This window comes from Xyrauchen texanus, chromosome 32, assembly GCF_025860055.1.
Source record: "Xyrauchen texanus isolate HMW12.3.18 chromosome 32, RBS_HiC_50CHRs, whole genome shotgun sequence".
NCBI lineage: Eukaryota > Metazoa > Chordata > Actinopteri > Cypriniformes > Catostomidae > Xyrauchen > Xyrauchen texanus.
The window spans coordinates 36,620,125-36,634,302 of NC_068307.1; the positions used below are offsets into that span (position 1 = coordinate 36,620,125).

Below are 14,178 nucleotides of genomic sequence, written 5' to 3' on the forward strand. Positions count from 1 at the left end.
GTTTTGTCGACATTCAGGGACAGGTTGTTGGCTCTACACCAGTTCGTCAGCCGCTGCACCTCCTCTCTGTATGCTGACTCGTCGTTCTTGCTGATGAGACCCACCACGGTCGCGTGTCATCAGCTGAACTTGACGATGTGATTCGAGCTGTGCATTGCTGCACAGTCGTGAGTCAGCAGAGTGAACAGCAGTGGACTGAGCACACAGCCCTGGGGGCCCCAGTGCTCAGTGTGGTGGTGGTGGAGATGCTGTTCCCGATCCGGACTGACTGAGGTCTCCCAGTCAGGAAGTCCAGGATCCAGTTGCAGAGGGAGGTGTCCAGGCCCAGCAGGTTCAGCTTTCCAATCAGGTGCTGGGGAATGATTGTGTTGAATGCTGAGCTGAAATCTATGAACAGCATTCGAACGTATGAGTCCTTATTGTCTAGGTGGGTGAGGGCCAGATGGAGGGTTGTGGTGATGGCATCGTCTGTTGAACGGTTTGAAAGATACGCAAACTGCAGTGGGTCTAGTGAGGGGGCAGCTGGGTCTTAATCTGCCTCATGACGAGCCTCTCGAAGCACTTCATGATGATGGGTGTAAGTGCGACGGGACGGTAGTCGTTGAGGCAGGACACTGAAGACTTCTTTGGCATGGGGATGATGGTGGTGGGCTTGAAGCACGTTGGAACAACGGCGCTGCTCAGAGAGATGTTGAAGATGTCGGTAAGAACATCTGCTAGCTGGTCTGCACATCCTCTGAGCACTCTGCCAGGAATGTTGTCTGGTCCAGCAGCCTTCCGTGGGTTGACTCTACGTAGAGTTTTCCTCACATCTGCCGTGGTAAGACAGAGCACCTGGTCGTTGGGAGGAGGGGTGGACTTCCTCGCCATCACGTCGTTCTGCACTTCAAACCGAGCGTAGAAGTCGTTCAGCGCATCTGGAAGGGAGGCATCTTTGTCACAGGCAACTGATGTTGTCCTGTAGTTGGTGATGGCCTGGATGCCCTGCCACATGCGCCGCGTGTCACCGCTGTCCTGGAAGTGACTGTGGATTCTCTGGGCGTGCAGCGCTTTGCCTCTCTGATTGCCCGTGACAGTTTGGCCCTAGCTGTTCTTAGGGCTGCCTTATCGCCTGATCTGAAGGCGGAGTCTCGGACCTCAGCAGCGTGCGCACCTCCGCAGTCATCCACGGCTTCTGGTTGGAGCGTGTGGTGATGGTCTTGGAGAAAGTGACATCATCAATGCACTTGCTGATGTAGCTGGTCACTGATGCTGTGTATTCCTCCAAGTTGGTAGAATCGCCATATGTTGCAGCCTCCTGAACATGTGCCAGTCAGTACACTCAAAACAGTCCTGAAGAGCAGAGATGGCTCCTGCTGGCCAGGTTTTCACCTGCTTCTGAAGCGGTTTTGTGCGCCTGACGAGCGGTCTGTATGCTGGAATTAACATAACAGAGATGTGGTCTGAGTAGCCGAGGTGGGGGCGGGCTCCACCGTGCACGCCTGGGATGTTTGTGTAAACAAGATCAAGCTGCGTCAGCCTCTCGTTGCAAAGTCCACATACTGATGGAATTTAGGGAGCACTGTCTTGAGATTTGCATGGTTGAAATCTCCGGCGACAATAAACAGTCCGGTCGGGGTGAGCGCTCTGCAGTTCGCTCATAGCCCCATACAGTTCACAGAGCGCTTCCTTAGCGTTAAGCTGGGGGAATGTAAACCCGGTTATGCAAACAGTGGTGAATTCCCGTGGTAGATAAAAAGGTCTGCATCTAACAGTCACAAGCTCCAACAGCGATGAACAGTAACTAGAGACTAGCATAGAGTTCTTGCACCATTCCGTGTTGATGTAAACACACAAGCCACCACCGCGAAGTCTTACCGCGAGAGAGCTGTATTTCTGTCGGCACTAAACGCAGGCGAGCCCGCCTAGCTGAATGGCGGCATCCGGAACTCTGTCGCTGAGCCACGCCTCCGTGAAAACAAAGACGCAGCAGTCTCTAAACTCACGCCACGTAGCCTGCTGGAGTCGGATATAGTCCAGTTTATTGTCCAGGGAGCAAACATTTGAGAGCAGGATAGACGGGAGAGCCGGCCGGCTAGGGTTTGTTTTTAGCCTAGCATAGACCCCCGCCTCTTTCGCGCTTCGCTTTCGCGACACCGCTACGACGCCCTCTCCTCGGCCACCGGCATCAGGCGACGCCGAGGGCTGGAGGCCTGGTCTCCGCAGCAAGCCGAGTACGCGTAGCGCCTCCTGCAGGTCATCATGCAGCTTGGTTTTTGCATGAGTCTTATATTTGAGTAGTGTCTGGCGATGGTAGACACGAACACTGGTTGCTCCGATGTCCATGTGTTGCAAAAGTCGGGCTTTTTTAACAAAAATAGCACCATTGTGGATCCGGAGTGGCCGCTGCGTGCTACCGCGCCGCCATCTTGGATTGAAAAGTGGGTGGTCCTCATTCTCCGCTACTATTTGTTGGGACAAGCATTCACCCTCTGATCGGACCATGCACCACTCCAGTAGCTCCAACGCACGAAGGATGCCAATGCCCAGATCACCCGTTGGTACTTGGCACTCCAGCTGTTTAAGTTTGAGGTGGTCCACCAAACTTCCTTTTCAGAAGGGTGGGGGGAGTTGGCAGTCCGGATGGTTCCCCGGCATGGTCGAGTGTTCGTCTGGAAATGGAGTAAGCGGTAAGGGTTCTCACCTGAGATGAATTGCTGGTAATTTCTTGTTTCTGTGTTCACAGTGAGAGATGGGGGAAATAAAAGGGCCAGTCCTCAGAGTGTAAGAAAGAGAGAGCCGAGCTGAGAAGCTGTTTGTGTGTTGGCCGCTGCCGTTGAATTGAAGGTGCACCATTGCACTTGGATGAACGTGTTTTATTTTGTGTATCAATAAAAGTGACATTCCTGAGTTGGAATCACCTTCTCCCGCTTCCTCATTTCATTGAAACCGTTACAGGGAGCAAGACAGCATCCTATAGCTCTCAATGTAGCTAGTTGCGATGTAGTCAATGTAGCTAGTTTCTTATTAAAAAGTTTAGTTTCAGGCTGCAGATGATGTTTGGACCACTCAAAATGTTTGGCAGACATGGGACAATGGTAATTTGTACTTAAGATAAGAATTTATAATTTATAATTTTAACACTGCATTTTTAACATGGTTGGCAGTGATTAGATGATGCTGGACATAATTTTTAATAATAATGAATTATGCTAATTTCTGATTACGTCTCAAAAACATGAATAACTAACACTCCTGGAAACATAATAAAAAATGTAATTTAAAAAATCTGACTTTCTATAGCTTGATATTATTTAAAGGTTCACAACTTACTCCCACTGTCCACATATGTGGACATACATTTTTGGGAAAATGTATTGCTCAAGAATTATTATAATAATTTTTTTTTGCTTGTTTATTAGGTGCCACTAGTTACAAATCAAAAAGGAAAATGGAAAATGCACACAGTATTCACGCTCGGGTCTCAGGAGGTTAAACACTTATGCAAAGTCATTAATTTGCTTCATTACTGTCTAAAATACTTTTGACCCCTATCTCAACTTTTGAAGATTTTAAAGAGCAGCTCTATATGATTAATGATCACATTAAGACATAAATCGTATGGGGAATCTACATTTTATTCTCTATAACATGCAATAAAACTAGTGCTCACATCTGGTGTGAGAATAAACTTTTCCATCAGGTTAAAGCCTGATAATTATGATAAATGAGCTTAATTTTATTGCGTTTTTCAGCGTAATCTGATTGCGCAGGGCACCACACGGTCTTATCTGGACCCATGAACCCCAGGCTACTTTGGCCATTAAAATCCATAGATAAAGGTCTGAGTAACAAACCCATGTAATGCTGGAATTCAGATGCCGAGCTTGCAGGAGGGTTAGCTCCCTTGATCCTCTCTTTTTGGCAGCATTTATGTGTATACTGAGAGACCAGCTGGGGTTTTACCAGTCTGGGCTCACCATCAATTTTAAACATGGCTGCTAAGAAGTTTAACGTGAATCAATACTTGTCATGTTGTGTGACATATCTGTCATATCTGTGACATAATGTGTGTTATTAGTATCTGATAAAAATTGGTTGATTTCAAGAACATCAAAATATACATTAAACTCTTAAATATTATTCCCATGTACATTCAATTAAAGCAGTCCTTTTTCCTTTTTATAAGACCCACTTTGGTTTCATTGATAACTTTTGGAGATCAGCCAGACCAGTTGAATGGCTCGGTTAGTTATCCAAGGATGAAAGCATTCACAGACATGGAGCAAATTAACTATGAGATGTTTATCTCAGCATGTCCAATAAGCTTCCCTAGATAGGTTGCTATGGATGCTTTACACTATTCAAAATGCCTGTGAATGAACTAAACAAGGGTGTTTAGTTTTACACAATCTTATGGCTACTTGGTAGACAGGAAAATGGCACTTAAATGGACAAATTGTACAGTTTAAAATGTGTTCAAAGAAAGGAATCTGCTATTTTGTATTTGTATAAATAGGAATATTCATGAAGATGCAGTGTTGTTTTTTTCTGGCTGCATGAGGGTGTGGACTTGGAGGGTGGACCGCATCTATGATGTATTCAGTGTTAGAAAATGTAGACACATTTTGTTTTTAACACTTAAACACTCATTCCTCCACCTGAACCTCATCCATTTTTGGAGTTGTGCCCACACCTCTTTAGTATTCCTATATCCATCCATCCATCCATCGTCAACCGCTTATCCTGTGTACAGGGTCGCGGGGGGCTGGAGCCTATCCCAGCTAACATTGGGCGAAAGGCGGGGGACACCCTGGACAGGTCGCCAGTCCATCGCAGGGGTATTCCTATATCTTTCTCTTTAAATAGTATAGCATAAAAAAAGGCAAAATTGCAAGTTTATCACAGGAAATCTTTTTCTTTGTTTATTACAAGAGAAATGTGTACTATATTCAAACACATAAATACTATATCATGTTGATTTTCTGTGTGACAATGGTGAATATCAATACCACTTATGTGTGTAAACAAACAGTACATATTATACATGTTATTTCTTACTCAGTTTGGTTGTGTTTTCAGTGATTGACTTGAATTACATTTGACATTTCAATTTGATGAAGAACCAACATGGAATTAAACTATAGCAAGTTTAACACGTGAACAGTATGATTTGACTATTGTCATTTGGGTGTACTATTGAAAATATGCAAGTTGTGCATCTATTTAGACTCAAAAAGTGCCGGAGATAATCCACATGTGTTGATTATGTGTATCTTATGTGTAGCTTAATATATGTTTAACAGCCAGTTGCGGCTCAAGAAATTTCAGTGGGAAATTAATGAATCCTGTTCTAGATTTGTCCTGATTTGTTGCATTATCTCTTTAATATATATATAAAAATAAAACATCAAAATACATAAAAATATATTTTATTGTATTATTTTCTAATAAAATAAATGTAATTTTATTGTCTTTGTAAGCAGTATAAATGTTTGCATGACATAATAAAGACATTAGTATCCATCACACACACACAAAAACATCAACCCTAAAAGGAAATGCTTCAACAAGTCGGAAAAGTCTGAGACTTTGTCTGAAATATAATGCAACAGTCACACGCCCATTCTTGAGAAAATCTTTCCAAAATATTACAGGTAGAGCCTGGGAATATAGAACAACATTGATACTGGAATGTAAAAAAATATTCAAAACAAGACCTGTTCTTTGATCATTTTAAAGTCAATTCCTGAAGATGTGACCAAAAAAAGAAAAAGAAAAAAAGGAAAGCAAACCTAAAAAATCTTTCTACGTATTTGCATTCATACTTGTTGTATAAAGTGTAATGATACTAATACTACCTTGTAATCGAGACACCCTAACTAGATCAGAGAGATGAGAGTGTCATGTTGTCAATCATAATTATTTTGTGCTCTTCTGCCAAGTGGATTTCTTGGCAACAAAGGAGCAACATTTTCTTAACATTCAATTACAAGCCTATTATGCTTGTATCCTATCACGCGACGCGTTTCTGCTCAAGAAATGCCAAAGGATCCGTGCACTCACGCGACAAGGCAATTCTCAAGCACGTTGACTTGCTGTTATTGTAGCATGTAAATAAATCGTCCCATTTAGTAATAAATAATTCCTTATGATATTACAGACAGTCAGTCCATCATGCAAATGGTGTTAAAAGTTTTTTGTTTGTTTTTTTTTTTTATATACCCAAAGGTTGCGCAAATGCATGCACAAGTGCGTCGCGCGATCAAAGGTGTGCGTGCATGTATGCGTGCATGTAATGCATACTTACTTACATGGGAAGAATTATCAGGCAGAAATTCAAAATCTTGTTCTACTTGTTAAGAGATGCGAAGATGTCTGCTTCAAAACAGTCGGTGATAAATCAGCATCCATTCATAATGTCCCCACAGGTGATAGTGCTCGCTCGAGACGTCTCGCAGGTGTACACGCGTTGGATGTGTTTGGATCTGTCCTTGGTGCTGAAACAAAGACACCAAGAAGCACATGAGGTGATGAGGAGAAGGTGGAGGAAATATTACCTGTACACAGCGGGGTTTAGTGATGAATGCGTTCTCATTAATGGCCACTTACTTAACACACACACCCAAACCTTCTTTAGACCACCTAAGTCCACTTTAATTGTTCTCTTTCAAAGCCAGGGTTTTGTGAGAGCCCAAAAGTTCAGTCCAAAACACATGCTGCCATCACGAGAGGTTTAATAAACTCAAACTAAATCTTTTCGCTTCGGTTCTCCCAGTCACGACTTTCCAAATCTCCCTTATTGAAACTTCAGAGTTTTTACTGAGCAATATTTGCCATATGTATTAAGTGGCGCCTCAGAAACAAATTATGAATCCTTCGGTCAAGATTAAATTTAAAATAATTGTTATCGGGGTTTTAATGTGCTGAGGGTCCGAGCTTCATCCATTCGTGGGGTTTGGCTGGAACAGCTACCCCCTGCTCCCAATCAGTGTACCTCTCTCTCTCTCTCTCTCTCTCTCTCTCTCTCTCTCTCTCTCTCTCTCTCTCTCTCTCACAGCTCTCTCTCTCTCTCTCTCTCTCTTGTTTTTAATGTGTGCAGATAGGAGGAGTCACAACAGTTTAATTTAAAATGATCACGGATCAGTTTTAACCCTGGGTTAAGATAATCCTGGGTTATTTTTGTTTCATGTTTTACACACTTCACCCTGGTTGGGTAAGTAATTATCTTGGTAGACAATTTTCGGAATTTCAAACTGTATTTTTGTAAAAATGCATTTAAGGTTCGTATTTTGCACCAATCAACATTTGTAAGATCATGAATATTTAATGAGATAATCATTGAGCCGGTTTATGATTGGTTATATGTTATTAATGTATAACCAAGATTGTTAATCGTTTGTGTAATCGAAACTATCTAAATTAACTAGTTATATTCAAGTAAAAGTATGACTAAATATGACTGAATACATTAGGTTACAGCCAGGGCCGTACAGCAACAAAAGTAACTTTGGTCAGGTCAGGTACAAATAGTTCCTTAAGGGAACAACTGTATACACATCATTTTATTTATTTTTTATACAGTGATTTGTTATCCAAAAAATAAATAAAATCTAACTAAACCACTAATTTCAAAATACCACTGTATTTTCCATCTTGATGACGATTCTTTTAAGACTGATCTGCTGTCCTTGCTGTTGAGCTGATGTATTCACCACGAGTGTGATCAAAGTCTTTCTAGCAAGTCAGTCCATTGGCAGCCATCTTTGGAACGCTCTCTTGGAATTTATTTCCAATCAAGAAAGTGCAGCTCTTATCTACTTGAATGGGGGAACTGCGAAATATCATACATGGTTGGTCAAGATTATGATCAAAGAAAACATTTTTCCAATCATCAGTAAAATCTGACGACACTGGAATCATAAATTGTGCCTCTTTACATCAGATTATGGTAAAAAAAACTATAATTTTACCAGCTTGTAGCTAATGGGTTCTCAAGTTGATTGACAGGTGATATCTGTATCTAAACAGTGATTGGATCTTTTACCTGTAAGGCAGGACTTCCTTTCTACATCTGTTGACCATTAGGCATTCCAATTTCTCCCATTCATTTTAATAGAAGTGGTCCATCTCTACAAATGACATGAATAAAAATCTTTGAAACAACAGCTTAATCACACATTTAAAAGCATAGCAATTGGAATTATGGAGGCTAACCACAAACTGGTTTTGAGTCTAAACTCTTATGAAAGGGTCTTTTAATGATGAGGTCATTCATCAGTGTAAGGCAGCATAAAAGACGGTGTAATTACAGAACAAAACTTAATGTACTGATCCCTCTCTGAGAAATATAAGTACATACTGTAAGTATGCATTAGTAGAAGCCAATGGATAAGATAGTGAAAATACTGGAACACTGTGTTTAGACCCTCAAGCACCCTCCAAATGTGGTTCTCTTGGATTCTAAACCAATTAAAGGGAAATCAGGAGGGGGTTGGTCAATGATGGAAAGACACACATTGACGAGAGTACAAAGCTTGCTTTGTCTTCCATACACACACACATCCCAAACACACATCTCTACACAAGTAGTTTGGATATTTTCAGAGGACAGTGGAGAGGACTGCACATGCGTGGTGATTAGGGCAGCAAACACTTTTCATGTCTGCTAAACATTGCAATGGCAGAGAGATCCAGAGGAAAAAGACAAACAGGCTGAAGTTAGAATAAGAGTATAAGTACAATTTACTGTCAGCTTGGATATGATTCTCCGATCTCAGGTCCCACACCCTCTCATGTCATCATATCCTTTCCAATTGATTAAGTGTGATGTTATAATCAGTAGTTCAGAGAGTGATCAGTATTATAAGTTTGTTTTTGAAAAAACAATATTATAACCATTTTAATCTTTAAGTAATTCTTAAAAGAGAGAGCTCTTAATTCACAAGACCTTCTGTTTTGCCTCATGTTCATAAAAGCAGCACGAAGCAGGTGCGTTTTAACCCATTTGACCCTTAGGCTAAAAATGCTATCCATGTGTAGACCCTTAGGTCAGGAATGAACCTTCTGTGCCCTGTTACTCAGGTCTGCAGGCCCTAAAACGGTATGTTATCTGTATGTTTTGTTCTAGTATATAAGGCCAATAGTCAGCCTGGGTCTTGATGACATTCAACATTTAGAAGATACGGTCTGTCCATTCTCTTAAGATGCAGTCTTTTCTTTTTCTTTACATCTCTAACTCTACTATTGTCTTTCTTTAAATTGATTACAGGAATTGTTGGAGGGATGGGAGCCAGGCGATTGAGTGAGAGGGTCAGTCACCCTCTGGCACCAGGTCTAAAAGAAGAAGAGTCCTGTTGGATTTACGATTACCGTTGATTCTTATCTGCTGACCAAGTGTGACAAAGTGGTTAAGAATAATTCATGTTTGGTCTCTAAATAACAGCTTTTGCATTTTGAAAGTTTCCACAAATATCTGTATATCAGTCTATCAGAACACACACGCAAAAAGAAAATGGCTGAACTTGATTCAATCATGGACAGTGGTTCCATGTGTTTGAAATTAGTTAACTTAAAATGACTATATAATCTCAACACAAACTCTTTGTGTAGAAAGAACCTAGCTGAATTGGGTAAATCCAACAAAATTAGACATGTCAATGTATCTCAAATAAATCTTTATGTACTAACAGGTAAATGTTAGCATGCTAAACACATGCTGGTCAGAAGCACTACAGAGTGTCAATTTCACGATTGACATCTATCTGTCATCATTGTTAGTTCAATATAACATAAACTCTTCTAAATCTCAACATTACAAAACATTAAACACTAAAAATAATTCATATTCATAATGCCCAAAAATATGTAGAAATTCAAAAATGTAACATTTACTCACTATCGACTCCCATGCGAAACATGCTGAGAAATGGAAATCCCCTGACCAATTTCATCATTAACACCACAAAAAGAATTAATGTAGACCCAACTCAAATGGATTAATTAAACTTCCATTTTACAAATGTAAAATGGATAGAACACAATGAAATCAAGTTGTAATAAAATGTTCTAGAATTTTGTTGCCTTAGCTCATTTGAATGATGTAAACTGATTAAGTAGCAAATGTTTTTTTTTTTTGAGTGAAGCCTGTAAACCTGTAAAGATGATGTCAATTAATTTGCATTTGCCAATAATTGTTAGTTCTAGTTCAAGATCTGATCTTTGAACTTTGTCTTCAGTAAACTCTCTCTTCATTAATTGAAACTTCAACTCTGACTCAGACTCTTCATAGTCTCTGCTGGTCTCTATGGGTCAAGCTGTATTCCCCTACATTACAATCTTTTCAACCCAAATGGAACAAGTAATTTGTCAGATTTTCAGACAAATCTGAAAGTTGTGGTCAGCCCTCTGGAAAAACTTTGTATGACGCAACATCTTGCAAAAATGTCCACTGATATGCTAAAGCATTCATTCTGAAATAACAAGTACTTGTTATAGTTGGAGCTAAAGTAAGCATGAAAGTGAAGTTTTATGAACAGATCAGCCAGAATAATGCACAAAGCATTCTTTAGAAATGCTAAAATATTTCAGAATCTATTTGTTGATTCTGTTCAGGTTGGGGTCAGTTCATATAATGGCCTCTGTGACCCAATGGGTCAAAAGATCTTAGCCAATAAAAAACAGTATAAGGAGAATCAGGGTACATTACCTCCACCAAGACTCTTACAAAGAAATAGTTATTTTAAACACACTGACCTTTGTCTTTGTGCTTTTCAAAACTTCTCTAGAGGAGGGATTGTGATGTATTTTTTTCAGTGAGTGCAAATTTCATTTCTGAGAAGGTGTGCATTTCAATGTCACTGTGTACATACACCTACTCAAAAACTTTATGTTCAGAGGGAAAAGAAAAGTAATTTGAACTCTCGGGAGACCAAACAATTGTTATGTCTGGTACAACAAAGAATGCTGTACCAGACATAACAATACAGATGGGGGTTACAGTAGTTTGTGTATGTCTGAAGGGCAACTTAAACAGTATGAAATCAAAACTGACCCAGTTACATTTACAATTACATACATGATCCTGGTGTTATAATTCATCAGTACATGCTATTCCAAAGAACATATTTGTCTTTGTTATCTTTCATCAAAATGTAACAATTTGTCTGATGTCTCCTCCAATGCACAGGAGGGGGAAATAATGTCAACCAATAGTCAATTACCTATTTAGGCATTGTTTTATGCTACTTTTAATTTCATGTTGTGCTGCCTCTCAAAATCTTGCCAGTAGTTATTTAATTCTGGCTACCGTAAATGTAATAAAGGTTCCGGCAATAATAGCAAATAATGAAAGATTTGAATACCATTGGTATACATCAAGATGCTCTTGAGGGTGAACTTGACCTTCAGCCTCCACGTTCCATTCACCATCTTGGTTCCCAGCTGGAAAAGGCTCAAATAAATATGGCTTAGTTCCTGAGACAATATTTTCAACCTCTCCACAATCGACTGCAAACTCGCATTCAGGTCCTACTCCATTCTGGTATGAAATGGACATTTTTCTCTACATTTTTTACATTTCTTTTCTCATTGAATGTTCTGTTTCACTCAGCACATTACTGAAGTTAAATGACTTTGAAATGGTGTTTCATGTTGACTTGGAAGAAAAAATAAGAGAGAATTTTTGGGTGAACTATCTCTTTAAGCACACTGGTCTGGTAGGATATGAGCTGTGCATAGCATTTGTATAGCACCAATAGCATAGTTTGCGAATAATGAACAAACAATCACAGTCCTTTCTGTTAAAACTCTTTATTTAGTTGCTCAACAACTAGTAGAACAAATAATTAACACAGAAAATGAGACATAGGTATAAAACATTCTGAACTGTATCTAAACATATCAAGTCTGTCCTGTGTGAATTCACACAGCTAAAATTAGGAACAAAGAGAACATTTTTCAAACATCAAGACATCCGCTGAGGCCCACATTTGCTTCTTAAAAAAAAAGAAATTAAAATGGTCAATTGTGAGTAACACCTAACTATCATACTGTAAATGTATTAACATTCATTGTATAGAAAATACCACTGTAATATTTAAAAAATATACTACACCGATCAAGTGTAATTTGTAATATCAGAGAAAAATCTAAAGTATATGTAAAAACAATTTATATGATCAAATAAGCTCTAACAAAAAGCACACAAGATAATGATGTGCTCTAAATAACTTCAGTTGCAAATAACAAACAACAAGTTTTGCAAATCTGCTGCCGAGGCAATATTATCTGTCAGTTTCTGGTGCAAATAAAGATTTGGTTTGTCTAAGAACATATGGCTTTGATGAAAGAATATTCAAGTCACACAAGTCTTCAGTTTCAGGAGTTTCTGTGGGTGCAAATGAGTAATTACAGAAGGATTAAGACTGCATAGTATATGGAAAGAAAATAACAAATCATACTCAAATAATTGAAAGTACAACATTACACACTTTTACGTGAAGAACGACTAACACATTAAATTAGAACAGAATGTCAGTTTTAACTTCAGTCATTAGGAATGTACAATGGGTTCGAAAAACAAACATCAGATTTACTGAGGAAATACTAATGAGAAAACCCTAAACAAAATGATACCAATGTTTTCAAGAAATTCAGGTAACCTGGCTCTTTTTTTTTTTTTTTTTTTACATTTTTACAGCCACAATTTATAGATTCCCTTCAGGATATCCTGCAGGAAAAACCCCCCAGCTAAAACCAACCTAAGGTGGTTTGCTGTTCTTAGCTGGCTTAAGCAGGTCTAGTTGGTCATAACTGGTGCACAAGCATTTTTACCAGCCTGGCCAACTGAGAAGTGCCCAAACTCCTTTAAAACAGACAAGCTAAACAAGCTTGACTTGGTTTAAGCTGTTCTTACTTCTGCAGGGCAGACAACAATCCTCACAAAACATGTTTTTGTTTTTTTTTTCTCAAAAGAAACAGCCATTTATATGGGCTTTTCCCCCATATAAATGCAAAACACTTACAATTAACCAAAACCATTTTGGTTTCCTCGCATTTTTCACTCTCACTCTTCCTCGACCATAATTTCTTGGCCCTGCAGGTTGTTTTTGTTACTTCCCATCAGGGGTGGAGGGGTGCGGCCACACCTGTCCATCTTGTCTGAGTTGAGATCCAGCTCCTCAAAGGAGGAGACGCTGGAAGTGTCGCTCGTCTCCACATGGTCAAAATCCCGATCACACTCCCAGTTTATGTCTCCATGCGAATGCGACCGTGTGGTGGACGGGGCAGGTGAGGTGTCTCGGCTTTCCGAGGGAGGCAGGTGGCTCACTGAACTGCGCTCGCTGTGAGAGTCAGCACCTGTGTGTTTACACACTCACACACACACACACACACACACACACACACACACACACACACACAACACAACAACGTGAGCTCTGGTGATTAATTTCGCCTTAATGTCTCACAGTGAGCAAGCAACACTTTCACTAATGAAAAGCTATAGCTACATTCACACAGCAGCAGAATTAGAGTCCTATATATGATTAATTATACACAGTTTGTTTATATGTGAATGAGGGTGACATCCGCAATCTATAATTGAACTGACTCTTTGAGAGTGTGCTTGGTAAACCTGTGCTATTTGAACGGAACTGCACTGAACAACTAGTTGTATATAAAGTCATAGAGTGTGATTCTCACTGCACACATGCTGTGTGGCTTTTTCCCATGTAGAGTTATGTTATCTCACAGAGATGGAGATATGAGCTGAGTCATCCAAAGGTTTTAGATCCAGTTACTGACCACGTTTACATGCACTTAAGAAGCCGGCTTATTCCAGTGTTTTTGCAGTAAACGGAATTCTAAAAACATCAAGGAAACAAAAGTGTGATTTCAGGGATTAAGAGAAAGCAGTTAAACACACCTAGGTTTCTGCCCAAGAATGTGGCTTAATGACCCCGTTTCCAACTGGTATTAAGATGCGTTTTGGGTGATCTGTTCACACGTGGTAAGCCCTAAATATGGGTCTAAATGTGATCTAAAACGCTTTGTGATCGGATTACAAAAAGCGCATACGAAAATGCATGTGACCACATCGTATTTAAGGTGTAAATGTTGTCCATCCTGAATGTGTCCCAGACAGCAGCGAAGCACAACACATCACCTGTCAATTAACCACTGAGCTAAAACAAGAGT

At 39.9% G+C, this 14,178-nt stretch overlaps 2 protein-coding genes across 4 annotated transcripts in view; both read right to left on the minus strand.

Annotated features, from left to right (window-relative positions):
* The window catches only part of grm2b (glutamate receptor, metabotropic 2b), a 54,704-nt gene extending 46,297 nt beyond the window's left edge, over positions 1-8,407 (minus strand). Inside the window, exons 1-3 of one of the 3 annotated variants that reach the window (XM_052101313.1) lie at positions 8,342-8,407; positions 8,027-8,111; positions 6,294-6,479 (exon numbers count right to left, since the gene is read on the minus strand). The gene's annotated coding sequence lies outside the window, so the exon portion shown is untranslated. Of the gene's footprint in view, positions 1-6,289; positions 6,480-6,591; positions 6,928-8,026; positions 8,112-8,341 lie in introns of those variants that run through there. The other 2 variants (XM_052101311.1, XM_052101314.1) reach the window with 2 other exon arrangements.
* A 3,395-nt stretch (positions 8,408-11,802) lies between these two features.
* LOC127625886 (testis-expressed protein 264 homolog) overlaps positions 11,803-14,178 on the minus strand; it is an 81,319-nt gene continuing 78,943 nt past the window's right edge. The window contains 1 exon segment of the mRNA XM_052101327.1: positions 11,803-13,338. Coding sequence (XP_051957287.1) covers positions 13,046-13,338 — 293 coding nt within the window. The 3' untranslated portion in view covers positions 11,803-13,045.